General features: G+C 40.6%; 1 protein-coding gene and 1 long non-coding RNA gene across 50 annotated transcripts in view; one reads left to right on the forward strand and one right to left on the reverse strand.

Annotated features, from left to right (window-relative positions):
• Positions 1-27482, forward strand: part of DTNA (dystrobrevin alpha) — a 179431-nt gene that overhangs the window by 29583 nt on the left and 122366 nt on the right. For 6 of the 49 annotated variants that reach the window (XM_083622944.1, XM_083622911.1, XM_083622930.1 and 3 more), the window contains exon 1: positions 5666-5801. The exons of 20 other annotated variants lie outside the window; for them this stretch is intronic. Coding sequence is in view for 20 of the 29 variants with exons in the window: in XM_083622945.1 (XP_083479071.1) it covers positions 6164-6180 (17 nt within the window). In the remaining 9 variants the exon portion in view is untranslated. Of the gene's footprint in view, positions 1-5550; positions 5802-5932; positions 6181-27482 lie in introns of those variants that run through there. 23 more of the 49 variants (XM_083622915.1, XM_083622907.1, XM_083622909.1 and 20 more) reach the window with 14 other exon arrangements.
• Positions 1-27482, reverse strand: part of LOC310766682 — a 67581-nt gene that overhangs the window by 25666 nt on the left and 14433 nt on the right. The gene's annotated exons all lie outside the window — the stretch shown is intronic.

The following is a 27482-nucleotide window of genomic DNA, read 5'->3' on the forward strand; positions in this document are numbered from 1 at the left end:
TCCACATTCAGCACCAACATGAAGCAAAAGACAGGCACATCATTAGATATAAAAATGCTAATGCAGCATGCTTAGATGTTCTCCTCTTTCACTTGGTTCTTTAGTTCTTATGACTTAGTAGTTCTAGACTAAATAGCAGCTAAGACTAGTTTCCTCATACTTAGGTCTGGTGGAGCATATAAAACAAACGGGAGGAGGGAGAAATCTATTTCTCACCTCCCCAATTGCTCATTTCTTCAACCCTGACTTAAAATACATGCCTAGACACCACTATTTTCAAGAATCAGATGTAGTATGGGACCCCAATTCAGAATTCAGTCAAAGGATCATGCCATTCAAGGGGGTAAATCGAAGGCAATGCATATAAATTGTGTTTAACCTAATAAACAGCCCTGCATCAAGAGAGAGCATGCAAGATATTAGAAAGGACAGAGGAGGGGACCCACCACAGTTCATGTAGAATGGCCATGTGCCCTATTTTAAGGAGGAAAATCCACTGCTTGAAGGATTGCCCAATCCAGGTTTAGTTTAGAAATAAAAAAGGGAGATTGGGGCCGTGAAGTTGCTCATCAACAGTTAGCACCTAAGCAGGTCACCTGGTCAGTCTTCCCAACTATGATGAGCTGTATTTTATTTCGAATTACTATGGACTATTTTTTCCAAAATTTGCATCTGTCTGCATAAATTAGCATATGCAATTTTTATGCAGTTGCTGTTTTGTCTGTTCTCTTTCTGGGTGATGCAGTTCTTTTTTTTCAGCCATGTGTAAATTGCCATTCTTGTCTGTCTGAATTGAGTCCCCGTGTATCACAGTGTTCTACCTCCACAAAGCTTTGTGCCTGTAAGCTCGTTCACATGTTAAGATGAATACAGGTACAAGCTGCCTTTACACATCTGCAAGTGTGTGAAAGAATGTGTGCTTTTTATTTGTTCAACTCAGCTATTGTGAAAATCAGCCATTAATTGGAATGCTGCGTGTTCCCATACTGTTTCATCCTTGTTAATTCATGGGTGCATGTTCCTTCCCTACAGAGATCTACTATTCTATGAGACCTTGAGAAAATTAGCAAAACCTCTGTCTGGTTTGCCAGTCCCTTGGGACTGTTTAGCTGACTTAAAAGTAGAATGTTGTGATTTCTTTTTTCTTTTTAATTACACTATAACCTGCTTTTTCTCTGAGGAGCTCAGAGCCGCTGACATATGATTTCCAAGTGGTCTTCCATCTATTGTAGCGTGCAAGACCCACAGTTGAACTCTGTCATATGCCTTCAGACTGTTCACTGAGCTTTACTCATTTTTGTGTGTGTGGTTTTAAGGTTATTGGTTTTAATGACTGTATTATGCTATAATTTATGGCGTGATTTTGTTTTGCAAGCTTCCATAACAGTAGGCTGAAAAACAAGCTACACAAGCAGGAATGAATAAATAAACAAATTAATGTAGCCCTGCAAAGTGCTTATTCCTTATTTATGGTGGTTGGAGATTTTCATTTTTTAATTCATTGAAAATTACATTTTCAAGTTCTGTTTGAATGCAGTAATCACTGAAGGTAATGTTGGTTAAATCTCTTCTGGATATTATTATTATTCCTAAATTCAAGCTAGATGCTGCATAATAAGTAAAGACAGGTCCCCTGTGAAAGTATGAAGTCTATGAAGGTAGAAAACAAAGAAAAATAGAGGGGCAGAGAGAAAGGGACGGTATTGTTATCATCTACTTCATCTACCTGTGGCCTTTAATAATTGCATATCACAGCAAGCCCATCCAGCGAATGGAACACAAATAAATTGTGGCAGTCTCTAAATTACAAGTTTAGTATGTATGAGACTTCAAGGGGAAATAGTTGTGGATATACTTTGTTGTTGTTGTTTTGCATCAAGCTGTATCTCACACAATCATTTATGGAGAAGTGCAAGTTTTACACATTTGCAGAAATGAGAACCGACATGAGAGAGAATAGTTATTAGTTCAGAAGAGAAGTGTTTCCTTCCCCGCCAATATACAGATCTTGAAATCGTTAGGTAGCTTCTCTTCAGGCCTCGTTAAGAGAAATGGCTTTTGCCAGAAGAGCCAGAATCTCTGTTGAATAACAAGGACTCTGTGAAGAAGTAGAATTAGCAACAAATTGGTGACATTTATTAGTTACTTATAAAGTATGGTCCCTCTCCATTATAGATTCAGTTGCAAAATATTGAGCTGTTTTCCTTGTTAGTATGAAGTACTATGTGTATGTTGGCGTTTTCAGTGGCCAGGCACTTAATCCCTTAGTGCTGGTGTTCAAAATGTTTCAAAGCCTTTTCTGTACAGCTGAGCAGTAAGAAATGCCATTAGCCTTGTCTGCAGCCAAGCTGGTTCAGAACACAATTTGTTCCTGTGTACATGCGTAGCTGACCCGTGTACGTAGTATTGCTTTAGTTTCAAACGTTGTTAACAACAACCGTCGACAAAGGCTTTATTTTGTAGCTCTGGCAAGACTTGAACCTCTGTATAATACAAATGTTTTGCCATGCTATCCTGTATAAATTGGCATGACTGTAAATTGATATTTTTCCAGGCTTCATTTGAAATGGCTCAATAATTCATATGCTTTACTTTCCATCTTGGTGCTTGTTCCTCACCCACTTACTGAAATGTGTGCAGTAAGAAAATCCATATTTGAATGTGCATTTGATCTTTGCAAAATTAAAACTGCAAGATGGATATTTAGAAAGGGGAAATTAGAGGGTTGAGTTGGCCTTAGAACAATTGTTAGTATGGCAACATACTTCTTGGCTGTGTGCACATTCCCTCCCACTCTGTGTCAAGCAAATTTGAACCACTGGTGTACACACGTTGGCCACAATCCATATGTATCTTGTCACTTCTTATGAAATACTGCATTTTGATGCATTTCCCCCTCCCCCCCAAAACAGCTTTGAAGCAAATGGAGAAAAAGAACAACCAAGCTGCATTTAAAGACATTTAATATGTACACAACCAAACATACTCTGCTCCTACACGTTTGCTTCAGAAGTAAGTTCCACGGTGTTCAGTAAGCTCTACTACAAAGCATGTATAGATTGCAGCCTAAGCCTCTGTGACACAGACAGGAATGATCAAGTGATCAGCTGACTTTAAGGATTAAATGACCCCATTGGCTGACCTGCAGTGATCTCAAGTGGGTAGGCTTTGAATGAAGGGCCTGGGCGCAGGTAGGTAATTTTAGATTCCGGATAATGATCGTAGGCTCCTCCACTTTGGTCATGTATTTCTTCAAGCACACATTTAACATTTTTATCCTTGTCATTCAACTGCCTTTTTTTTTAACTACTGATAGACTCTAACAGTTAAGAGGGGAAAATGAGCAGCCTGATAATAAGTGTGTGTGTGTGTGTGTGTGTGTGTGTGTGTGTGTGTGTGTGTGTTGCACATAACATTAAGCCAAGTTATGGTTTTGTACAAAACTTCAGTCTTCTGGGAAAATTCTACACTGGTGGGGTGATTTTGGCAGTGACCAGTGGGTGGCAGTTTAGACAGCCCCGTTCTCACACACACCTGCTCATTTCAAGATTGGATTCCCTGCCAGAATTAGATATGGAAGAAGATCAACAGCCCTGATAATTAGATCCGGTCTCCTATTTTGCCCCTTCCTTCCTATATTGATCTGACAGCATTATGAAACCTCCCTAGATAATGCTTGTCTGTGATCCCATTCTGCATTGTTATTTAATCAGTGGTTCTAGGTTTAAGATGGACTTGGCCATTAACTAATATTAGATCTGGCAGGCATATCAGATTTCAGCTACTTCTTTCCTGGAAAACCTTGGCATCCTTCCCCGTTGTTTCTGCTCCAGTCTGTTTTCTAAATCTCATTAATATATTTTTAAATTCTAGGAGAAAACAAGATAACTGTAAAACTTAAGCTCTTTCAGCTGTGTGAGTTGCCCAAAGGTGAATTCTGTGTTCTTTTGGTAAATGGCTTAGATGGCTTCAAGAAGAAACAGACAAATTCATGGTGGATACATCTACAAATGGGTATTTTAATTATTAAATAAAAATCAGCACTGCAACATGCGTTCCATTTAATTAGTTAGATAAGTTAATTAAAAACCTTTCTGATTGATTAAAATGGAGCCCAAATGAATCACCTAATTGTTCAGGGTGGTAAAACAAAATGGGATTCAATAGGGTCTCTCCAAGCTATGTGAATGGGCATTAAAATGGTAACTGTGATTCAGTAAGACAAGCAAATGTAAAGTGATGCCCATCGGGACAAAGAATCCTATATATTCTTTGTATAATTCACATATGCACTAAAGGGGTCTGAACTAGTGGTGACTGACCAGAAAAGTGAGATTGAGGTTGTTAGTAGATAGCTCAATGAAAATGTTGACTCAATATGCAGCTGCTTTGGAAAAGGCAAATTCCATGTTAGGGATCATTAAGACAGCAATTGAAAATAAAACTGCCAATTCATAATGCCAGTATACGGATCTATGGTTTATCACAAATTACCAAAGGATAGAGACTAACAGTGGCTACAAGCCACAACAGCTATATTCTCCCTCCACTTTCAGAGGCGGCCTGTCTCTAAATATCAATTGCTGTGAATCACCGGTGAGGAGAGTGCTGTTGCGCTCTTTTTCAAAATCTTTGAGGTTCTTCCTTTGTCGAATGTGCTTCTGCTAGATGCCTCTTATATTCAATGTGTGTCAAGTGCTTCCTTGTACATTCAGAAGAGCCTGCATAAGTTGAGGCATCCGCTGGGATACAAAAAAATGCACAACTACTTCTGTGTGTCCAAGGAAACTTTGAGCTTCTGTTTCTTGAGCACTAGATCTCCATGGCACATGGTGAATTGCCATCAGAAGTACTTTGCCTCGGAATACATGTTGCTTGGGAAGTACAAGTGGGGAGAGAGTTGCTGCTTGTGGGCTTCCCATAGGCATCTTCTTGCCTGCTGTAAGAGCAGGATGCTGTGGACCAGATGTGGACAAGTGCCTATGAAAACCGCAGGTACTGTTTTAGAAGAGCCATCCCCTGCTTTTTCACATAGACAAATTTAATGTCTCTTCTCAGATTTAATGGTTGCTGTCACGTGTACACACTTCAAAAAAAATCAAATAAAACAGCAAAACTTTTTAATTCAGCTTGGAAATCTGTATAAATTTGCAGGTGACCATTAACTACTTAATTTAAATGGTTGCCAATTAATCAGCTCAATTTTCTATAACTGACTGGCAGCACTGCTCAAATGTTAGCAATATAATTCTGATTACCTATGTTGGTTAGAAAATTACAGGGAAGCCCTGCTTCCGAGCCTCTCACAGTGACATCTGGTTGGCCACTTCTGGAAGTAGAATACTGAATTAGATAGATCTTAGTTTAATTTCACAAAGCAGCTTTTAACGTTCTTAAGACTGTGATCCCAAGCACGCCTCATCAGAAATTTGTTTCACTGAAAAATATGGAACATGGAAATAAAGACATTTGGGATCAGGATGTAAACATGATCTTGCCAGTGTAATTGTGGAATACGATGGATGCTATTCTTTTAATATTCAATGATGTAAACCTACAAAATTATGCATGTTGTTCAGAGGCAGAATAACTCCTGTGCCCTCATGCTGCAGGCTCTGAGGAATGTCACTTGCAGAACATTCCTTTCCTGGGCAGCCAAGTTTGGAAGCTAGTTTATTCCTGGCTGCAAAACTGTGCGGGTGTCTGAATGGGGAGACATGATAGCAAGAGAACTTTGATTTCCATCTCTGCCCACAGAGCAAGGATCAATGAAAGCTTCTCCTTTCATCTTGCAGAGACAGGTAAAAAAAAAAAAAAGCAGCAGCTGTGTGGGGCTCTCCAAAGGAGAGAAATGAGGGGGGTGGAGTGACAAGAAGTGGGGGAGAGGAGGGAAAGGGAGTATATCTGAGTGCTTGTGATTGGTAAGCTTTGCAAAAGCATCTGCCAGCAGGACTTCAGTGGAATGTGAAACCAAATCATTTACAAGTTAAAGATAGACACAGAGTACACAGCATCTTGGGTAGGGGTTTAAATTCAGTCTCTCACAATTCCTTGCTCTGGAGCTTTTCTTCTTGCCTCCTCCGGGACTTTGTTTGTATTTCCTCCAGACAATAAAAGGACTTTTAGTGTACTGGAATTGTTAGGGAGGGTGGGTGAGAAGATCATGGTTCATACTGCTGGGTAAGTAGCAAGCTTGATTGGAGCTCCTTCTTGCTTTTAACTATACATGCTCACTTTCCTCTGATCTAAATGTTATACGCAGGCATGCTTATAGGTAACGCTGCTTGTTTGCCCTTTATGAGTGGCTTGGAATGCATGCCTCGGTGAGCTGGCATTATACAACTTTACTTGCTGCGGCATGTTTCAGATCTCTTCTTATTTCAAGATCCTGAAACAACTATTTAAAAGTGGTGTTTCATTCCTGCTAGATTTATTTTTTCCCCTACCCAATATGCTGGATCTGTTTCACTTGCGAAATTCAAGTGAGTAGTGGAAAAAAATTCTGTAGCAACAAAACTAAAGTCAAGTGGGGTTTAAAAAAAATGTTTTATTGTTAGTAGCAGGCCATCATAGTTGCAGCCTAGTGCTTCCATTCTGGTCTTGGCTCTTTTTCTATGTCACTCTGCAATGTGTAATTATGAACAGAAAACAGATTTTTAGTTGTGTGAAACTTGCTTGGTTTTCAGCCTGCTTTGTTCTGTGCTTTATAAGTTTATGTCCCACTGCATAGTAACAGTGATCCAAGACAGGATTGTTAAGATATAAGGTACAAAATGACCTCTTGATTAATAAGTGCTTTATTATCAAATGTGTTTGCTTAGATTTTGCATCATTTTCGGATCCTCATTTGAACTGTAATCCTATGCTCAGTTTGTTAGGCATTTAAAGCAATAGGACTCTTGCATGAAACTAATGGCAGGATTATATCTTCTGCTCTGGGGAAAGGGATTTTATGAGAATATTTAAGAGATTCCTTTTAATGTAAGTATGAAGGGGTTGGGGCATACCTGCTTCTCTGCCCAAAAAAGAATTTTATTGTGAGGATTTAATACAGGCTGTGGGTTGCTTTATTACAATTTGTAAAATGTCAGGTCTCCTGTTTAGTAATTTACAGCTTGCAATTTTTACTATGGTGTAAAATATATTTCCTGCTTTCCGCTTGTGCTGTTGACTTTCTGAAATTCTTTCTGTAAAAAAACTTTGTGGTAGCTGACTGTAGAGAGAGACCAATTTTATTATTCCTGATATTCTAGTTTATATTTTGAAGAGTTGTTTTTAATGCCACAAGGCAATCTTTGCCTTGAAAACATAAAGAGCAAAACTGGCTGCATTCCGTTTCCTTCTTTTGACGGAAAAGCTGCTGCACCTGACAGTTTGCCCTTTTTCCTTGTTAACTAATTCCATTTGTCACAGTGCTCAACAGTATTCTTTGCACGGGGTTTGGGCGGGGGGGGGGGCTTTATAAACAACAAAATAAAGTTGAAGCACGAAGTCTGTATGCCATTTCCTAGTGAATGCAATTGAATAGAAGCAGAAATTACATACCATGCATTTTGTATTAATGTATTTTTTAATAACTTGTTCTTATGCTAAAAATGGTGGAGAAGAATTTGGGGATTATAACTAGTTGAGTGAGTTCTTAACTCTTAAGTCCTGTGTTACTGCTAATCTCTCATGTTTCATGTAGTGCCAGCAGTGTATTTCGATACTGGAAATTCCAGTGACAGTATCTGTTTACGTGTTGGTGTCCCTGTGTGTATTTCATTGTACCCTAGCTTCAGAAGCCACAAAGCAGGCTACAAACAACTTGAACCAGAGAGATCGCTAGGCCATTTTATGAGTAGGGCAGGTCCAGTTTTCTTAGGACTGGGCAGTTCTAGCATCTATATGTTGCAGGAGGGTCGGACTCTGTACACATTACCACTTGCTCTCACCCCAGCGCACTCCTGCCCCTAGTATTGGAAGCAGACCTCACATAACGTTGGTCACAATCCATCTGTACCCTGCGGCTTTTTGAGAAATAGAGTGGTTCCTCGGGTTAAGTACTTAATTCGTTCTGGAGGTCTGTTCTTAACCTGAAACTGTTCTTAACCTGAAGCACCACTTTAGCTAATGGGGCCTCCCGCTGCTGCCGCGCCACTGGAGCATGACTTCTGTTCTCATCCTGAAGCAAAGTTCTTAACCCGAGGTACTATTTCTGGGTTAGTGGAGTCTGTAACCTGAAGCGTATGTAACCTGAGGTACCACTGTACTCCGGTTTGATGCGCTTTCCCTCAACTCAGCTTCCATCTTATTGGGGAGGAGGGGAATGGAAGCCACGGTTCAACTGGAAGCTACCTTTCAGACAGCCATTGTGCATGCACAGGTGACAGCACATGCACAGATCACAGCCTCAGTGAATTGGAGTTGGGTGTGAGGAAACAAATCAGGTAATTACACATTGGGTGGAGGCATTGCCTCCCCCTCTGGTGTGTACAGCAGCATAAGAAAGCAGCTTGAAATGCATAGCCTTAGCTGCAGTGGTAAATTCTGAGTGCTGGGAAGTTTCCCAGACTTGGTTCTAGATGTTTCTTTTTTATTTATTTATAAAGGTATAAAGGGTATAAATAAATCATGGTTGAAAAGTTAAATATGAAAACTCTTATGTAGCTTTTAGAAGCTAGAAAACTGTACTTTTCTAGTTCCTCTAAGCCAAATGTAAGTTTTCACATTTAACTTGTAAAAACGAATCCCTTTAATTCCTCAGTCCATTGCACACTGACCTGGGAATAAGCCCCACTGAACATAAATGGGCTTGCTTCTAAGTAAAAGATGCATAGCCTTGCCTGCTGATTTCAGTGGAACAAAGCTAAGCGCATGCTCAACTCTGATTGAAACTAGTGAAACTCTAGCGTAGCCAGGTTTTTTGACTGGATTATACCATTATATATTTTATTATTCTTAGATATATGCCCTATGTTTCTTTTGGATAATCCTCATGGTGGTAAAAAGTTTTTTTTAATGTTCCCATACCAGTGGAAAGTCATTCCAGAAAGAAATTCTTGGTTGCCTTCAAGTCTAAAACCTCATAGGCGTGGCACAGAACAGATTCCAGGGATGTTCTTACATTGACTTTTATCCAGGAAATGGAAATGCAATATCCTTCCCAGAGGCAGTGATCACACTGGCAACTTAACACTGATATCAGGGTGGCCAGGAATTTCTGCTTGTTGCTTGGTGGCAATTAACATGAAGGAAGGACACTTCTCAAGCTAGAATTGTGTTAAGTCCTGTGGTAAATGGCTAGCATGAACGTACTCATGGAGGACCACACAGAGATTAATGGCCATCTGATTTAGCTCAGGCACAAACATGAAGTCATAATAAGAATGGCTGACCAAAACCAGTCCTGTCTCACACACAAGCTTCTACATTGTGTGTGGGCAAGCTAGAGCCTTATCACTTCCCTATTCACTTTCATTTGTAACAACATTGGATTCAACTTATGAGTCCCATGGGCAAAAGCTCGTGCAAGGACTTCCGCTTGTGAAGTGGGTTTCCCCCCTCTCCTCCCCCCATGCCCCACCCCATTAAATTGTCTCAGCAGGTGGTGGGGAGAACTCCCAGAACCGTGTGGGGAGAAGAGGGGTGGTTGTTCCATCTGGCAAGCTGAAATGCTTGCCCTGACAGAATGATTGACGTAGCACAATGTTGAATTCCTCCCATAGTACTCCATCACTGCAAAGTTTCCTATCTGTGGTTCCTTATGCTCATAAAGGGCAGTGACTTTCTGTAGAGTGGTTAAAAATAATGAGTCAGATATCTAAAAGTACCTTAACAACTGCGATGGGTAGTGAATTGTCGTCTGACAGCTTTTTTTAGGTTCAAAGTGCCAATGAAGCCTTTAGAAATCTTACATTTGTGGACAAAATGTTTGCTTTAAAGATACCAGGGCTTTTAGAAAAGTAACTGAGATTCTTAGGATAAAAAGTTACAAACAGTTTTGTGGCCCCTTAAGGAAGAATACAGCATATACTTTTGTATATTTGTATATTTTTGTCCATTTCCTTAGATACACTCAATCTCATAACAAAACCATTTCACACTGGGATTTTATTCAATGACACAAAGTGTTGCAAGTGGCTGTTGTGGAAAGTATAAAAGTGTTTAGAGATGCATTTGTCAAAAAAGAACACGTTAACAGAGAAGTCCAGTAAAGTCAAGACTTTCAACCTTTTAAAAAAAAATACTGATAGCATGCACCTTAGTTTGGCCAGGTCATTTAGTATGCTATCATATATCCACTTACCTGAAGGTAGGGGGACTTGCTTTTGAGTACACATGAATAGGCTTGTTCTGCCACTGTATGCTTCTGTAACCTTAGTAAAGTCAATAGAGGAAGTGTGCCTGTTTTTACTTATCTATAAGACTAAGATAATAACAATATTTTTTATAAAACCCATTTAGAGAATGGCAAGCAGCATCTAAGTTTATTACCAGAATAACTAATCTTTCACTAGAAATCTTCCAGTGGCAAGGCCATTGTACATCCATAATACTGAATTGTTTGGCAAAAACTAATCAAATTGTGAACGAACTGTTCACGCTTAAATGTAAGCTCTTTCCAATAGAGCAACATGAATATTAATCTGTGCCACCCATTGCTCTTTTAGTACTATGGAACTCTTCTTCTTCGCTACAAATATAAAACAGAGCAATTGGCTGGGTTGTTGTTGTTGTTGTTGATGACACTGTGTTTTGGAGAACCCAGAAGTACCCTGGAGGCTTGCCAGGGGTTCCTAGATGTGAATGTTTTAAATGCTGTTAGGAAGACCCCCTATTCCCTTCACAGAGCTACAATTCTTGATGTTCTATGGGAAAAGGGATTGATTGTTAAAACCACACTGGGAATTGTAACTCTCTGAGGGGAGCAGGGATATCCTAACCCTTCTCAGCACCCTTAACAAATTGCCATTCCCGGGATTCTTTGGGACAAGCCATGACTGCTTAAAGTGGTATGATACGTCTTTAAATGTATAGTGCATATGAGGGTCTAACTTACTATTGTCTGTTGCACTGACTAACACAGGCTCTCCAGGCTCTGGCAAGTCCCCCCCCCCCCGCCATCACCTGCTACTTAATATTTTATTATAAGCAACAACAACTGGGAATACCAAGTATTGAACCTGAGATCCTCTAAATGCAAGACAGGTGCCCTCCCACTGAGATATGGTCCCTCCTTAGGATAACTGCAGATGATGTTATACTACACTCGTACCTTGGTTCTTGAATGCTTTGGTACTCGTACGTTTTGGCTCCTGAATGCCGCAAACACAGAAGTAAGTGTTCCAGTTTGCGAACATTTTTCAGAAGCCAGACGTCCAACGCGGCTTCCGCTTGAGTGCAGGAAGCCCCTGCAGCCAATCAGAAGCCACGCCTTGGTTTTCGAATGGTTACAGGAGTTGAATAGACTCCCAGAACGGACTAAGTTCGAGAACCAAGGCACTACTGTATAAGTGACTTGAAATGCAAGCTTTTCCACAAAGTTATAGGACTGCAGTGGGTGAAAGTGTACACAGAAACCAGGAATGACTTTTCCATTAATGTCTCATTCATGAATATAATGTGGAAAAAACTATTATCCGCATTTCTGCAGGAATGGTGCATTTCTTATGAAAATGATGCACTGGGTAAGCAAGGAAAATTTGTATTGACTGACTGTTCTTAAAATAGAAATATACTCTTTGACTATATTTTGCTTCCCTCACACTTAGGAGTGTTCAGCAGCTTTCAGCTGGCCTCTGTTATATCTCAAAGCTTCAGGCTAAGCCAGGCATAGATTAACCAGCACTGACTGTACCTATTTCACAGGTCATTAATTCTGCCCTTTTCTGTTGTACTGCACTGTAGATAATGTTAAGCTTTGTGATCAGAGTAGCCACGTATGCAGTAAGGAAAAAGCAGGGAAATACACACTTTTCCTTGAAAAGAGAGTTTTATAAAACTGTTTGCAAAAGTGAAATGGGTGGAAATGAATTGTGCTAGTGCAATGCTACTTAGTTTTGTCATATTCTTGATTAAAGCTGGCAAAGGTTTGATTTCCAAAATGAGTCAGCATTCATAAATCTTTGCAAATGCGCACTCAACTCACTGTGGTAATATAGAACAAGACCTCTTTTGGTCTGTATTCAGGAAGTACTTCACATTTTAATGATTAAACCAGCTTTGCAATTCTGCATAATCTATTTGGATTTAAAATTATGGCAGTAGTTTTCTTATCTTTGTACAGTTCAGTTCCTAGAAATAGTTCCTGAACTGAGGTAGATTGCCGTGTTATCCTTCCCTGTTGTATCAGAAAGGTTAGAACTGTATGAGTATAAACTGATTTTTTTTGTGACTGTAGAATGGACTTAGTAATTGAAGACATTGCACAGCGCTTACTTTTACACCTGAGTACTATTAAAGTCTTGTTTCCAAAAATTCTGTCTTCCAGCCTGTTTACCCACTTGACTCAATTCCTCAAACTATCATATTGTCGTTTCCAGTAATCTTTTCTTTTTTTTTTAAGCCTCCACCTGGTACCAGTCCCAGTGTAACCTTATTTTACACCTCTGAGCATTTCATGCTAAAAAAACTGTTCAAGTATTCTTCGTCATCTTTCCCGTGCAAGTGGTTTAAATAAAGTCTCTCCATTAGGTTGATAGGCTAATTTGTCTAATTAGTCTTGGGTGCAAGCTTTGTGTCCCTCTATTGATATTATATGTGCGCTCAGGATATTCTGATGCTGAAGTGATCATTCATAGTGGTGAACACAATGCATCCTTGAATTGTATTCATCATGGTCATTTGCCATGATTTGTGAATGCTCCATAGATGTACATCCGATGTACAGCCAAATGCATTGTCATGGGTAAAAAGGAAAATGTGTTCAACATTACATACATCAGTTTGGGCCTAATTCATGAGTTAATGTTGCTTTCTTAGTATCTCATTAATACTAATATTTTGCAGGAATGCTACAGATGGCTTTTCGCTGTCCTGTTCAGCAATGTTTGCCTGAGATCCATACACCCTCACTCAGAATATGGACTTAAGCAAATTCTGATACATCAAATACAAAATGAGCACTACATTCTCCCGAATTCTTCTCTGGCTCAGAATTTAATCTGAGGCGGTGAAGAATTGAACTTCTTCCATCCACAAGCCTCCACCCCCTGTCTTCCAGCTGTCTGCTTTCTTTGCTCCTGCAGCGGATGCAGGAAGTGAGAATGGAGAAATGGCTCCGTCCCCTCCAGCACCTGGCACTGCTACAGTAACAGGTCATACCAATAACAAACTTAGTTGGTCTCTAAGGTGCTACTGGAAGGGATCCCCCCCCCCCTTCGAAATGTAGCTTACTCAGTGTCTCTGATATCCATTCCTTTTGGTTAATTCTGATCATGTTTTATTTTAATATTGCAATGTGCTTTCAGTGTTCAGCTCAGATATATTATTGGTTAATTTGCTAAAGTAGATTATAATTAGGGATTGATTATATTATTTTACACATTTTTCTGCAGCATTTCTAGCTGTGCAACCCTATATTCTGCATGGGCCTCACGCTTGAGGCCACAGGCTTCAAATATCAGAAGACAGAACTTGGGACCACCAGAGTATCAGCTGTTAATGACCGTATAATTTCATTACTATTGACATGGGAAGCATAATTCAATCAGGATGATTTGAAGTTACAACTACTGGGAAGGGGAGTACAGGGTAACAGTTTAATCCTCCCTACAATATATTTGCATTGACCTACTTAAAATACAGAAGAGAAACTGTCCCTTTCCATTGCAACAAAATGGATTTGTTCAGTAACTGAACTGCAGCTGTGCATAAGGAGATTGTCTTAACAATTCTAGGAGGAAGCATAGCTGCAAGACAGAAAATATGATTAATTATCTCAACTTAATTCTTGGAGATGACCCCATTTTGTCCAGTGTCTAAGGTGTTGCTACCTAAGTCAGTGAACACTTGCTACCTAAGTCAGTGAACACTACCAAAGAGTATGAAGTATGGAGGAGAAGAAAGGTGCCTTTACTTAACATAGTGCTGCCATTAATGTTTTTTATTAATATGAAAAGTGGACATTCAAGGGCTGCAATCTCCCCATCCATTAGTGGTTTTGTATGTTCTTTTTAGTAACCCTGGTGTGCTACTGCAACAGTATCCTTCCTTCCTTCCTTCCTTCCTTCCTTCCTTCCTTCCTTCCTTTCTCTCTCTCTCTCTCTCTCTCTCTCTCTCTCTCTCTCTCTGTGCTCCCAGTAATAAGAGATCACTTTGTTTGCACCCTATGGCCAAAATGTGTCAGAGAGTCCCATGAGAACTTGCTGTGTTCTTTTATTGAACACAAGAATGCAAGATGGGCAGAGCGCAGGTTGATATGATGATGCAAAAATCAGAGATGGGTAATCACTAGGGGTGCTTGAAGATTTCATTTGATCCGCATTTTTAAGCAAGCCAAACCGTCGCATGCTTCATGGACTGTTCAGAATGCAGTTATCCTTCAGTGTTCACATAATGCTGCATCTATGAAACCTGCATAACATCTAGCCAACCCCATAAGTTACTGCATGTGTAGATGGTGCCTGGGTGACCTGGGCCATTTTATTTATGCTATATAACCCCCTTCAAACCCAAAGATGTCATACAATGACCACTGATCAGATCAGGAGAATCTTTATCTGCATCAGCCACTAGCCATAGCAATAAAATAAAATGTACTGAAGATAGAGGTAAAAACTTAACTATACAAAATACATTTTGGAGGTTTACATCCATTGATCCATCTGATGCAAATTACTGACAGTGACTCTCGATAAGTTCTCAGGAATGGGACCTTTCACACCCCAAAAACCTATGAGTTGGAGATGTCTCTTCAGTTGCATTTTATTTTTTCTTATGCTAGTCCTCCCTACTGAATTCTAAGGTAATGAAATGGCAGGGAGTGAAAGTCTGGCTGGAAGTAAAAACCTTCCAGGAACAGTAACAATGCCCTTCAGTTCTCCTGAATGCAGCTGCCAGCATAGGAGCTGTACAATGGCCAAACAATGCCTCAGGCAGTGCCTATTAAATGACTGTCTTATGCTTCAAAGCATCTCTGATTAGGTTTCAAAAGCCCAAATATTAATTAGCATTGTACGGTTGCTGAATGGGCCCATTCTAAACCCCAGGTATGTCCAGCCCCTATGAGGGCTCTTTTTGCATTAGATGCCTCTGCTAAGCTAAGTGGGTTGTTGTGTTAGAGATGAGAGGCGGTGTAGTGCGGCAGCTGCATAGATCCAGGTCAGTGCTTGCAAGAGGTTAATTAAGATCCTTCCATATGGGCAAATTACAGATGTAAATCAGGCACAAGACAGGCCCTGTGGGTTGCTCTGTGCCATGCAAGGCCTCTAAGTGGCTCTGAGGAGGAGAACCTCTGGGAGATAAATCCAGGTTGTTGTTGTTGTTTTCCCTTTCATGCAAAAGAATGAATTCTGAAATCCCCCCTGCTGTGGCTCCTGCTTGCAAGAATAGTGGCCAAAATGATGGCTCTGCCATCTCCAGTGCCAACTGGCTCAAAGTTGTCGCTTGCTTGTCTTTGTAAAGTGACAGAGCAGCACGTGCTGTTTGGCATCACCTTCCAACTGTGCCAGCGTATTCCCTGAGTTGCAGAGCATCTTGGATGAATACTGAGATATAAAAGGAGAGTAGCTTTGAGCATGTGGCTGCAAAGTTGGCATGGATTGGGGGGGGGGGCAATGGGGTTGGTTTCATATGGATTATTGCCTCACTAGTCTACTACACATACCCTGAATTTTTCTCATAAAATGTTGGAGGGTATGTCATTTTCATTTCTAATTACCATTAAATATTTCACACATACCCTGAATTTTTCTCACAAAATATTGGAGGGTATGTTGTTTTCATTTCTAATTACCATTATTAAATATTTCAATATACCTTTTGCCTTTTACTGCACACATACTATTACTGCTATTTTTCTTCCTCCCAACCCCCGGCCCCCGGCCCACCCACAAATGTGTCCTCTTTTTTGCTCTTCGGAATATGGCAACCTACACTATACATATTTGGAAATAAAATGTTTTCTGAAAACTTATTAAAATATAAAATCTATTATGTTGACAATCCTGCTCATTCATTTGTGCTACACAGAACAGAAGGTCAAATCTGAGCTCTTAGCAAGGAGGTGTCACTTCACATTAGTTGAACAAGGCAGAAAGCTTTAGAAACACATGTTAATAAAGATTTTTAAAAATCCTCAAACTCATATACAAATATGGAAGCAGCTGCCTGAACCAATGAATAACTTTGGGTTGTTGTTGTTGTTGTTAAGCAAGGTCAGCATTATTATCTGTAAAATGCGTGCATTTTCCTCTACAAAGAATGGACATGTCTAGAAACAGATTGGCAGTAGATTCAGGATGGGCAAAAGGAAATAAGACGATGCTAAGAATCTGTTCTTGACTTAGTAAGCAAATAATCAATTTCTGATTCATTACCAAATAATGTGATGATGGCTACTACAATGGCTTTAAACAAAAATCAGACAAGTTCATGTAGGTTAAATCCAGTGCTTTTTTCTAAAAAAAATGTTTAGGGGTACTCTCATTTTGACTCAAGAAAATCACCATTTTAATAGTTCATATTGGGGAAAATAAATACAGTAAATGGACAAAAGTACAAAGATTCACAAAATGTGTGAATCTGTGTACCCCCCAGAAAAAAGACACTGGTTAAATCTACCATTAGCCATGATAGCTGAAAATGGAGCCCCGCTGATTAGATTCAGTATCTCATCTTACAAAAAGCTGTGGGAGAACAATTAGGCATGTCTGGCACCAACATGTCCTGCTACTTCACACACAAGATGTTTCAAGAGTATCCCTAAAAATATGAATTCACACCCACATGTATTTGCAAACGCACATATACAGCAGCTGTTCTCTCTGGGGATCTGTGACTAGCTGCAGAGTGCAGCCACAGCGCACCCAGATTTAGGCTGTGCACATATCAGATTAAAAGGCAGCAAGGTGGTTATCCCCACTGTGTTTAAAATTGCATGTGCACATCACTGTACTGTGTGCTTGGATGTTTTTCCAAGTTGTCCACGGTCAGTCCACAACAGTAGGCGAAGAGGGGGAATGGCTTACATTTTCAAATTGGTTTGAAGCTGGTTGGGGGAGAATGCCCCAAACACAGTTTTTCTCATGAAACTATAGGATAGCTGTGAGTTGTGGTTCATGTCGTATGTACACAGCTTCACACATGGGCATAGCCAGGATTTGCGGGGGGGGGGGGCGGACACCCACTTGTTCTCTTCCAGAATGGAGCTACCTGCTATGCAATTGATCAGTTCGTGGAAGCCACACCTATCACTCAGTCAGGTTGCCAGTTGCGTTGCTGAAATGTGCCACAACATCATCCAAGTGACTTCAGTGAGCATTTCAATTTCAAATATTCTGATTCTTTCTGCTGTTAGTTAAGTATTTTTATTTATTTACTTCATTTAGGGGGAGAAGCTACGCCCATGGCTTCACAAAGCAGCAGCCAGCTCACACTGGATGCAGAGTTAATTGGAGTCTGTGTGCTGCCTTACTCTTTGAAATAAGTGAAATGGCCATAAATGGTGCTTGAACAATAAAAAACTGGAGTCTGCTCAGTTCCGTAATGGCATGTTCTTCCTCTGGGTAGGCAAGCATTGGTTTTCCCCTGCTCCAAATGCTTGCCTGTATCCTGTGTCCCTTCCAGCTCAAAAATAGAAGGGCATGTGGTTGTTTAAAGGTATCTTCTTTCCTGGGTCTAGTATCAGCCTCCACCTCAAATTGCCTTTCCCACCACTTCTGTGTTGTTCTGCCAATATAATCTCTCCAATCAGTGTTCCAAAGTGACTCAAACCGTGGGACCTCCGCATGCCTGACCTTGAGAGAGTCAATGGGACTTAGTCCATGCTTATTAAATACATTCATATCAAAGTAAACAGAAGCATCCACTTGCATCCACACAAGGTCTAGCAGTCTTTCCTTCCAATATTTTGCACTATCCAAAAATATGTCTGGTTCCAGTCAAGATCAGTTCTCATCCTTGGATAACCCCCACTCCCCACCCCTGCTTTAGAGATTAGAGCAGGATAATAGCAAACTAATCTTAGAACAGAGTGCTAATAAATATGCATCTGCCTGCCAGTCTCCATATTTTGTCATGGAACAATGACATGTGTATAACAACTTCAATACAGTGATAATGCTTTTTATCCAAAGCATGTGTCATCCAAGGATTTCACATTGCTTTGTAGAATTTATTTAGATAAGTTTTACAATACCCTTGTGAAGTAGGTAAGGGATATGTGTGGGTCATTTAACCCAACTGAGTTGCAGCCAATTTTGTGATAAAATATGGTTTCTCTTTAATGGAATGTAGCACACAATGCGTAGCAGAAAATGAGGAATACTAAAATAAAGACAGGATTTTTATTTATTTTTTCCTGCATTTTAAAAAGTTTTTGAAAACCTTTACATTGCTTGTGATGGGGAAGAACTTTTTTTAGGTGGGGGTGGGGGGCTACACAACAGAGAGATCAAAACCCATTTTATAATTTACCATTGGGATTACAAATGACTCTTACCCTCTTCATACACTTGGTTTCACAAGTTTCAGTTATGTCCGAGATTATTGGGCCTGTAAAAAGAATCCTCCTAGGAATAAGTCATTCAAATAAGGCCTGATTTGCATTTGGAAAAAGGCCTGTGTTGAAAAATGTAACCTAGAGTCCAATATATATTTTCAATAATAACTCATACTAAAATTTCTAGAGAAAGGGCATTGTATTTATTGAAGGTAACTAAACATGTAGCTACACTTACTAATGAACTTATTATTATTTGTTGAATTTATGTACCACCCTATACCCAGAAGTATCAGGGCGGTTCACTACAACTCCCATCATTCCCAGCCAACTTAGCCAATGGAATAATGGGAATTGTTATGAAACGACATATGTGGGCCCAAGGCTGAAGGACACTGTTCTAAGGGCATGCAACATTTACTCTGGGGTTGCCATTGAAAATGGGGTCCTGAGGAAGTGATCACACATGCACACACCAAGGGTCTATAAATTTAAGCTGACCTTGGACATATGCATGGCTGACCAAAAATTTGTGGTTGCCAGGACCATGCTCCTCCTGCAAAAAGCCATGAGGTTTACATTTGAAAGGTTTCATGTTTTTTATTTCACAAGCAAAGGTCACAGCTCTCAGCTTCATCACATTCCAGAGAAAAACCATGCTAATATTAATTGAATAATGGGGCAATATTGGGTCCTGCAAAAGAGATTCCTGTTTGTAACTGTAGGAAGGAGGCTCCCTACAGATACATATGCCCATCTGCAGGAGAAAACTTCGGCTAAACCTAACTGGACTGACTGGAGTCATCATTTTGATCAAAGTGGGAATTAATGTCCCCATCCATAGTCACTACACATTATGCATGACAAGTTGCTTGCATCTCTAGCTCAGTCAGGAGTATGGTCTGACATAGGGAGACAGAACTATTCATTTTGGACATAAACTGGATAGGCTAGTTAACATTCTGGGGTTTGTTGTTTTTCCTCCTATGTTTTTATATAATGAGAGATTAATATTTCCTTTAGTTATTTGGAAAACATGCAAAAGTCTTTAGCATGGATATCACAGCTTGATCACATTCCAGAGAGAATCTTGCTGGCAGCCGGATTTTCAGAATCCATTACAGGGTTTTTTCTCTCCCTAAATCCATGCAATTATTCACCATGAAATCCTGTCACTGAATGCTGAGCATTTTCTTCTTTTAGTCTTACATGAATGTAAGCATTCCACTGTGAGTGATTGAAGCCTCAATTGTTTCCAGGTTACAGTACATGTTTTCATAAGGCTTTGTGTTTCACCACAGTGTTCCCTAGAGTTGGAAACCCAAAGTGAATTCCTTCTGACTTGTAATCCTACTTCTCTGAAGAGGCAATCCTAGTAAGATTGCTATTAAATTGTGTGCATTGCCTTCAGTTTGTGTTATGTCTGAGACCTTGCTTATTGGTTTGACCAAAATTACTCTCTTTTTAATTGCATTGTGTTATCTTTGGAGACCAGGTCTTCAGTTGTAATCTATAGGTTTGCTATAAACATACTTAACTGGACTTTTGCTGAGGAGTTTTCTGTTTATGAGTCTCCCTGCTGGGTTAGTAATTACAAAAGGTCTGGAGCAGCCAGATCCTGCTGTTGTAGTGATCATTAAGATCCAGGAATCTTCTATTATTGATACTTGTGTTCATAAATACTTCCTCAGGATGTAGAGTCCATCTTGGCTCCCTAGAGCCTTCCGTGTAGATAAGCATTGCATTCTTAAACCAGTTGGTAAGCATTCCCAAGCCCTTGATGGTGTGGTGCTGCCCAGGACAGTAACCAGGGTTCAGTGCTGTATATTCAATGTTGTGGGGGTTACAGATCTTCCTGTTTGTCGGCCCACTGATTTCTATGGATGTTTCTAATCATGGACAGGCAGAAATGCAGCATGGGAACTCTGATGCTTTATTTGATAATGTCACCACAGATTTTTCAGTTTCTGTAGATTCAGATTGCTGCTTTCTCTATGACTAAAGCTGTCAAATAGCCTTCTCCAACCTGGTGCCCTTCAGATGTTTTGGAAAGCAGAAAAATTCCACCCCTATGTTCTGGGGAACCCCAGCAGAGACTCGAAACTGTGGAACCTGATGTCCTTTATGATGTCATCCTTGTCAATACCAGAACTGAGACTTTTGTTGGCATCCATCTGTCTTGAGACACAATGGAGTGCACCTTCAAGGGTGAACTCACACTGGAGAATCACAGTACCTGCTGTGGCTGCAGAGACTGGTAACTCATATCTGCTGTCTCCCATGTTGTTTTTGCCGTGCTAGCAGCACGTATGTGACCTCTACAGGGTACAAGCCTGAGCAGTGTGTATGGAGGTTCTCGGCTGCCCAGGAGAAAAGACCTCCCTCTCTGCATTGCTAATGTGATCCAAAGGGAGGCAGAGCAATATATTTGGCAGCAGTGTGGCTGCAGGAGTTGCCAGAAAGAGGCATACAAGATGCCATCCAATCGTCTTAGGGACTGCACTCCAGATTTGGGTAGGGTTTACTTATTAGCCTTTTCTCCTCCCAAAGATTTCCTGCAAGACAGCAGGTACAGATTTTTCCTCAGGGTTTACTCCCAAAGCCTTTCTCATGAATGAGTATGGCTGCAAGGCAATGGAAGTTTACAATCAGTTTTCCTTCTCCTAGATGGAATACCTTCCCAGGTTGATGAGCCACATCTACCCCTCACTTCCCTCTACAGCACGTGCAGAAACTGGCTTCTTGACTATTGGACCCACTATTAGTCTCATCCACTCAATCCACTGAAGCCTGTCTTCACATGCAGGGGAAGTCCCTAACCCACTGAGGGTTTGAGGCCCATCAGTTCCCCTCACCTGGTTTAGCTGGCCAGTCAAAGCCGTTTCCTGGGGTGTGGCCACTGTTGCATGCTGACAGTTCTAGGAGCCACGGGTGAGAGCTAAGTGCAGGACGGGGACCAAAGGTGGACAAACTACCCCAGTAGGAGCAGGACATGTTTCACACCAGAGGTACTACCCTTCGCCTGCTGGAATTTTGAATGGCTACTGCAAATGATAGCTTCTTCTTTTTTAAAGGGTTTTTGCAAAAATGGACAGAAAGAAAAGTGGAAGTTCCAGGAGATATCTATGCTTATGGAGATGAATTAATGGTCCATTATGTACTAGTTTATTTTTAAAATAAATAACAAAATTATAATACCACAAAGAACTAATACTAGATATACTGGGTTTGGAAGTAGATGAAAGAAGGGCTCAAGAAGCTGTTTATCAGCCAGGTATGTGTGCTCAAATTGAAGACTTGATACAGCCATGTACAAAATGTCAAACCTTCAGAAATAAAAACCGCAAAGGGCCTGTTTTTCCTTGAGGGATTTCAAAAAGACCTTGTCACAAGCTAGACTAGAGTCTCAAGGCAGAACAATGAAATGATTGCAGTACAAATTGGCAGAGAGGGTTTCAGACACTGAGATGCCTGTGACTACATCAAGAGGCAGAATGATAAGAAGACCTGTAAGATGTGAAGAGTAATATTTTCTACCCCAAAGGTTATATGTAATGATAGTAGGGACCAAACTGTTCCCATGATTGGGTGTATGATGGGAAGCAATTCTAGGGTAACAACAGGGAATTGAAACCTCCGGCATCCACCACCCTTTCTTCTTTGTGAAAGAGTTGCAGAGTATTAAGTAAAGCTTACTTCCTCCAAAATTTCATTCACTTGGAGCACCCTTTTATAAAGTTTGCAGCTCCAAACATCCAAGTGTGCTTTCTGAAAACTGCAGGTAGTTTGACCTATCAGGGCAGCAGATGTCTGTGTGCCCAGGGGCTTTCTTTATTTGGTATGTTCTTGGACTGCCTCTTGCATTGGCTTTTGCTGTCCCATATGGTTTAAGTCACACCAGCAGCTTCTATGCTTCTTTGACTTGGGAACAAGTCAAAAGTCAGATTTTGAAAGTAATTATAAGGGTTGGTAATTCATATTCAAGTCAAGTCAAGTCAAGTAACCTTTATTGGCATCATATAAGAACAATCAGAATACATTCAGAAAGATAGGCCAGTGCGATCTCGGGTAATTCATATTGCATCAAGCACCAGCATTGTTGGGCATGTGCCAAAGCCCCAGTATCCTGGGAGGACCCACCACGGTGCACCTGCAGTCTCCCACACTTGCCCTTTTTCTTTGGTTGGTGGTGGGATCGCAGCTTGCTGTCATCCTGAGGGAGGGAAGCAGCTTTGCAGCCACTGTGATTAGACCATCTTTGGGAGACTGGGCCTCCTCTCAGCCTATCCTGTTTTTGAGAGCTTTCCCAGTTGTGCTACTGTATTAATGCAATGCCATCCACAGAAAAGCTTACCAGCACCAACCTTAATAAAAATTTTAGTAGTAGGCAAATGCTTTTTAATGTTTTTGGCTAGGCATTCATAGAATCATAGAATTTTAGAGAATTTTAATCTTCCGGTAATGACTACTTTGGCAGCTTTTATTGATTTTGTATTAGGATTTCATAGTATTTGTTCTACCATTTTAAGCAGATGCTGTCTTATGAGCTTTGTGCAAAATAACAAAATAACTGGCTCCAACAGCGCCAGTATTATAGGTCTCTAAATCTGACCCCAGAGTTCATGGATGAATAGGTGCATATTTATGCATTGCGTTTACATGAGGATCCAGTACCATTCCAAGGCAAGCTAGAAAATGGAGTGGGGGTCAAGTGCAAAAATGAAGAGTTTGTTAACAAAAGCAGCAGGTAACAGAGAAATAACTTCATAGTTAACACAGAAGCTGTACTCATCCACTCCAGGCACAATATTTTGAATTTGCATATCCAGTGCACTTTACTTGCTGATGTTGTATTTCACATTTCAACATTCAATCTTCCTCTCCCCAAAGGGTGTGATGTAATTTGGATGTGTATGCTGATAAATAAAATATTTTGCTGAAAGAACTGTTGCCGTGAGATTGGACTTTTCAGTGATTCAGTAAGTTTGGTAATGTGGCAAATTCTCTCTGGAGCTGTATCTACAAGCAAACCCATGGGCAAGAGAACTGCAAGATAGCTTTAATAGCTCTTAATGGAGAGAGATTCCTTATTCAGGAAGTAACTTGAGTATACTGCGCTCCTGAATGAGCATGGATTTAAACACATGCTATATGTTGCTTTCTTTGATCAGCATCCCTTTTCTAGCCATTTGTTGATGGTGTATTTTGAAGTGAGAATATGCTGAGTAGGTAGTTCGTCGGTTGGTCAGCTGAGTGTTTTGAATAATACGACCGCACTTGAATATTGTAATGAAAGGGATTGCATAAATTACTAGATAGGGAAATGCTAAAAATGACACTCTGTTTTTTTCAGATACATAGGTATCCAGTCAGTTAACACAGGGCTGTCAGTGGTGAAGTTTTGTAAAACTTATGATTTGATTCACAACTCAGTTTTCCAATGTGCAACCTGATCTTAGCAGGATTACTTGAAAGGAAGTCTCATTGGCTTCACTGGTACTTACTATCACATTAGTGTGCTCCAGCCTTAGTTTTTTTTAATTGTATGTTTCTATTCACTTTGTTCTATTATGAGGTTTCTATAGATTTCAGTGGGTCATCTATTTTTTTCTGACAAGTTTGTTACTATTTCTACCCTCTTCAGTGATTTGTTTTTTGTTCTGATTTCATCTTAGCTATATTGTTTTATTTATTAAGTAGCTGGTGCTATTACTGATGATAGCCGATGTTTCCATGGAACCCCTGTGGATTGTGCATGTACTGTTAAGATGCTATCACTCACTTCTTCAAAGTTGCAAACAAGGGAACTGTTGAATCCAGCTCTGAACTTGCTCCACAGCCTAATATGGGTATAAAATGTATCTGGCCTCAACACTTCATAGTACTAGTCTGCCAGAATTTTACTTTGGACTGTTCCATGAATTCACTCAAAGCAGTAAATGCAAAAAATATATCAGAGCCACAACAAGCTGCCCTGTTAACTGGACCTTTCACTGGTCAACATTTTAAAAAACTTTTAGAACCAAACTACACATGATGCTAAATGTGTATTTGAATCTAACCTGCAAGCTTTTTATATTACAGATTTTTAAATGCTGATGATTAATGGGATCAGCAGAGGTGTATGCAGGGGTTGGCCTCTGTCAAGGACACAGGCCTGGGTGTGTGTGTGTGCAGAAATCATGCCTCTCCATGGAACGGCTTGGAGCCCATCTGTCCATGTACTTCCCAGGCTGCTCCTCCACCATTCTAGGTGGCTGAGTGAGGCACGCAAGCTCCTCTGGGTGCCTTGGCAGAAGAATCTGGTTGCTGGCATGGGCCATTGCAGCAGCCCTGCAGGGTCCCCTCCCCAGTTGGCTGGCGGTGCTATTAGAAGTGTGAGCAGAGTGCCCAGTGGAGCTTGGAGGGAAGAAAGATGGAGAGAGTGGGTGAAAGTTGCAGGAGGAGGTAAAAAGGAGAAGAAAATAGCGGCTTCAGAATGAGGGATTGCCGTCAGGGTCATGGGGGATAGGGTTAAACTTCCCCTCTGTGCCTGCTACAGTCCCAATAACCATCAACTCCCCCCAACCTGATGCTATTTGCCTCTGAAAAAACTCTGCATGCTTAATACAGAGAAGCATTTAATGTCACATGTAGATTGGCACTGTAGGGCGTTGGACTAGATGACCCTTGTGGTCCCTTCCAGAAGTCTGTGATATAATGATGGTGATATATATGAAAGAGACATATTACAGAGCTGAGACTCCAGTCATGGGAAATGGGCAGAAAACCTCCCACAAGCATAAAATGTAAAGCTTTGGGAGGGTTATGTCTTCCGATATAAATGAATGACCTGCTTGTTATTTTTTTAGGGATAGCACTCCATGGCCGGAAGGGGTGTAGGGAGGCACCACTGAAAGACCCTCTTTCTCATAGCCACCCTCTGAACTTTAGATGGAGTTGTCACTTGCAAAAGGGCCCTCCGATGCAATAAATGTCCGCATCATCACATCCTTACTGCCTGGATGGCATGATCAATTAAAGTGTGTGTTTTTTTCACTTTTGGAAACTCCAAGTAAGTGAAATAGGTGCTGTTCCCTATCTCAGGAACTCAACCTGTTATAATAGTAAAATAAGGTGGATGTATTAATATTTGTGCTCTTAGGGATGCTCTTTCTTAAATGCATCTTAAAATTAAATGCATTAGGATGCTGCTTATTGCCTTGTTTATGGGTCATGAGTAGGTCTAAGCCCTTATTAATCTATTGGTTGAAAATTTTAAGCTAGGGGATTTCTGTAAATGTAGAGCTGAGCAATTTAGCAGCTTGGAATTGGTAAGCTATAGAGAGACGGTGTTGTGAGAAGATCTTCTCTGAACTCTATTGGCAGAAGGTTCAGCAAAACCATTAAGCTCAGAAAGGCAAGAATGATAGAGCTGTGTGGGGTAGAATCCCGGTAACTTCCAGACAGACTGAGCTGTGAACTGTGTTACACAATACAAGCTAATTAGCTGACAAAGTGCTGAGTTGCATTGCAAAGTGATTTGCTTAGATTCCTCAGGCTGAGTTCTTGGACAGTTTAATTGTCAATAGCATTGCTGGAAAATCTCAGTGAAGGTGAAACTGACCAGAAGGAAGATGAACTTGGAGGATCCGGTTTCAGACAGGGAGTTTAGCTAGCCATACAAGCATTTCTTGATGAGAGCAGGAGAACTTGCAGGTCTGCCTTAAATGTGGGTCAGCATGGTGACCTTGTTTCAGCAGAGTCTAAATATGTTTCACTGACAAGCATTAGACACACCTTTTTGTTGCAAGTTCTGTTGCCTATGACCTGACCTTGCTGCTCTTTTGAGAGATTTTGCCATTTAAGTATGGGTAACAGTAGGAGTGGTATTCATCATCTAAATTGCAGTTAAGCTCAGAACAAGAGGATACAAATTATACCCAAGTACTTACAGACTTGCTGTGAATTCTCTGGATGTGTGCACAGGAAATATTTGTTTCTCACTCTTGTTTCTGAGTTTGTTGTACAAGTTGAAAACAGGGAAAAAACGACAGGATATTTTTTAGTCTTCCAGAGGGCAACAATCCAGTAGATATAATTCCTTATGTTGGAAACTAAAACAGTACAGCAGGTTTCAATCCAGTTGAATCTCATGTTATGCAATCCAGGGAGTAATTGCTTTGCTAAAACATTTCAGTTAAAGAGGTATAGGTGGAAGAACTTCTCTATAGCCAACTCCAGGCATAGGCAAATTTGGCCCTTGAGATGTTTTGGAACTACAACTCCCATCATCCCTAGCTAACAGGACCAGTGGTCAGGGATGATGGGAATTGAAGTCCCAAAACATCTGGAGGGCTGAGTTTGCCTATGCCTGGCCAACTTCATAGAAAGCTGAGTGAGTTACAGCTCTCCTTCATCCTTGAACTCCCTATTACTTTACCTATAATTGCTCCCCAGTATTGGAGCACTTTGCATTTGTTTACAGAGGTATGTCACTAATAAGAGTGGCTTTCTCACAGGGTTGGCTCACCAACGCCCCCACTGGCCCAGGAGACATATCAGGCTTACCAAGTAAGTCCGTCCCCACCAGCCTCTCAATTTTGACTACAGTGGCAAACAGAAAACAAGTTAAAATAGAAAAGTATGGGGTGTGTGGAGATCTCTGCCCAGCTCACACTCTAATGGAAGTTGTTGTCTCCCTGATAAACAGATGAATTGGGAGGCAGGCCTTAACCCTCTCCTCAGCTTTTCTGCACACAGCAGTTGAGGAGAAGTGGGTTGTGTGTCCTGTGTGTGTGATAGGGAAGAAGTGAGGAGCCTAATTCTATCCTTTTTCAGTTTGCTGGTGTACAACATC

The sequence above is a fragment of the Podarcis filfolensis genome, assembly GCF_964270895.1.
Source record: "Podarcis filfolensis genome assembly, chromosome: 7".
Classification (NCBI taxonomy): domain Eukaryota; kingdom Metazoa; phylum Chordata; class Lepidosauria; order Squamata; family Lacertidae; genus Podarcis; species Podarcis filfolensis.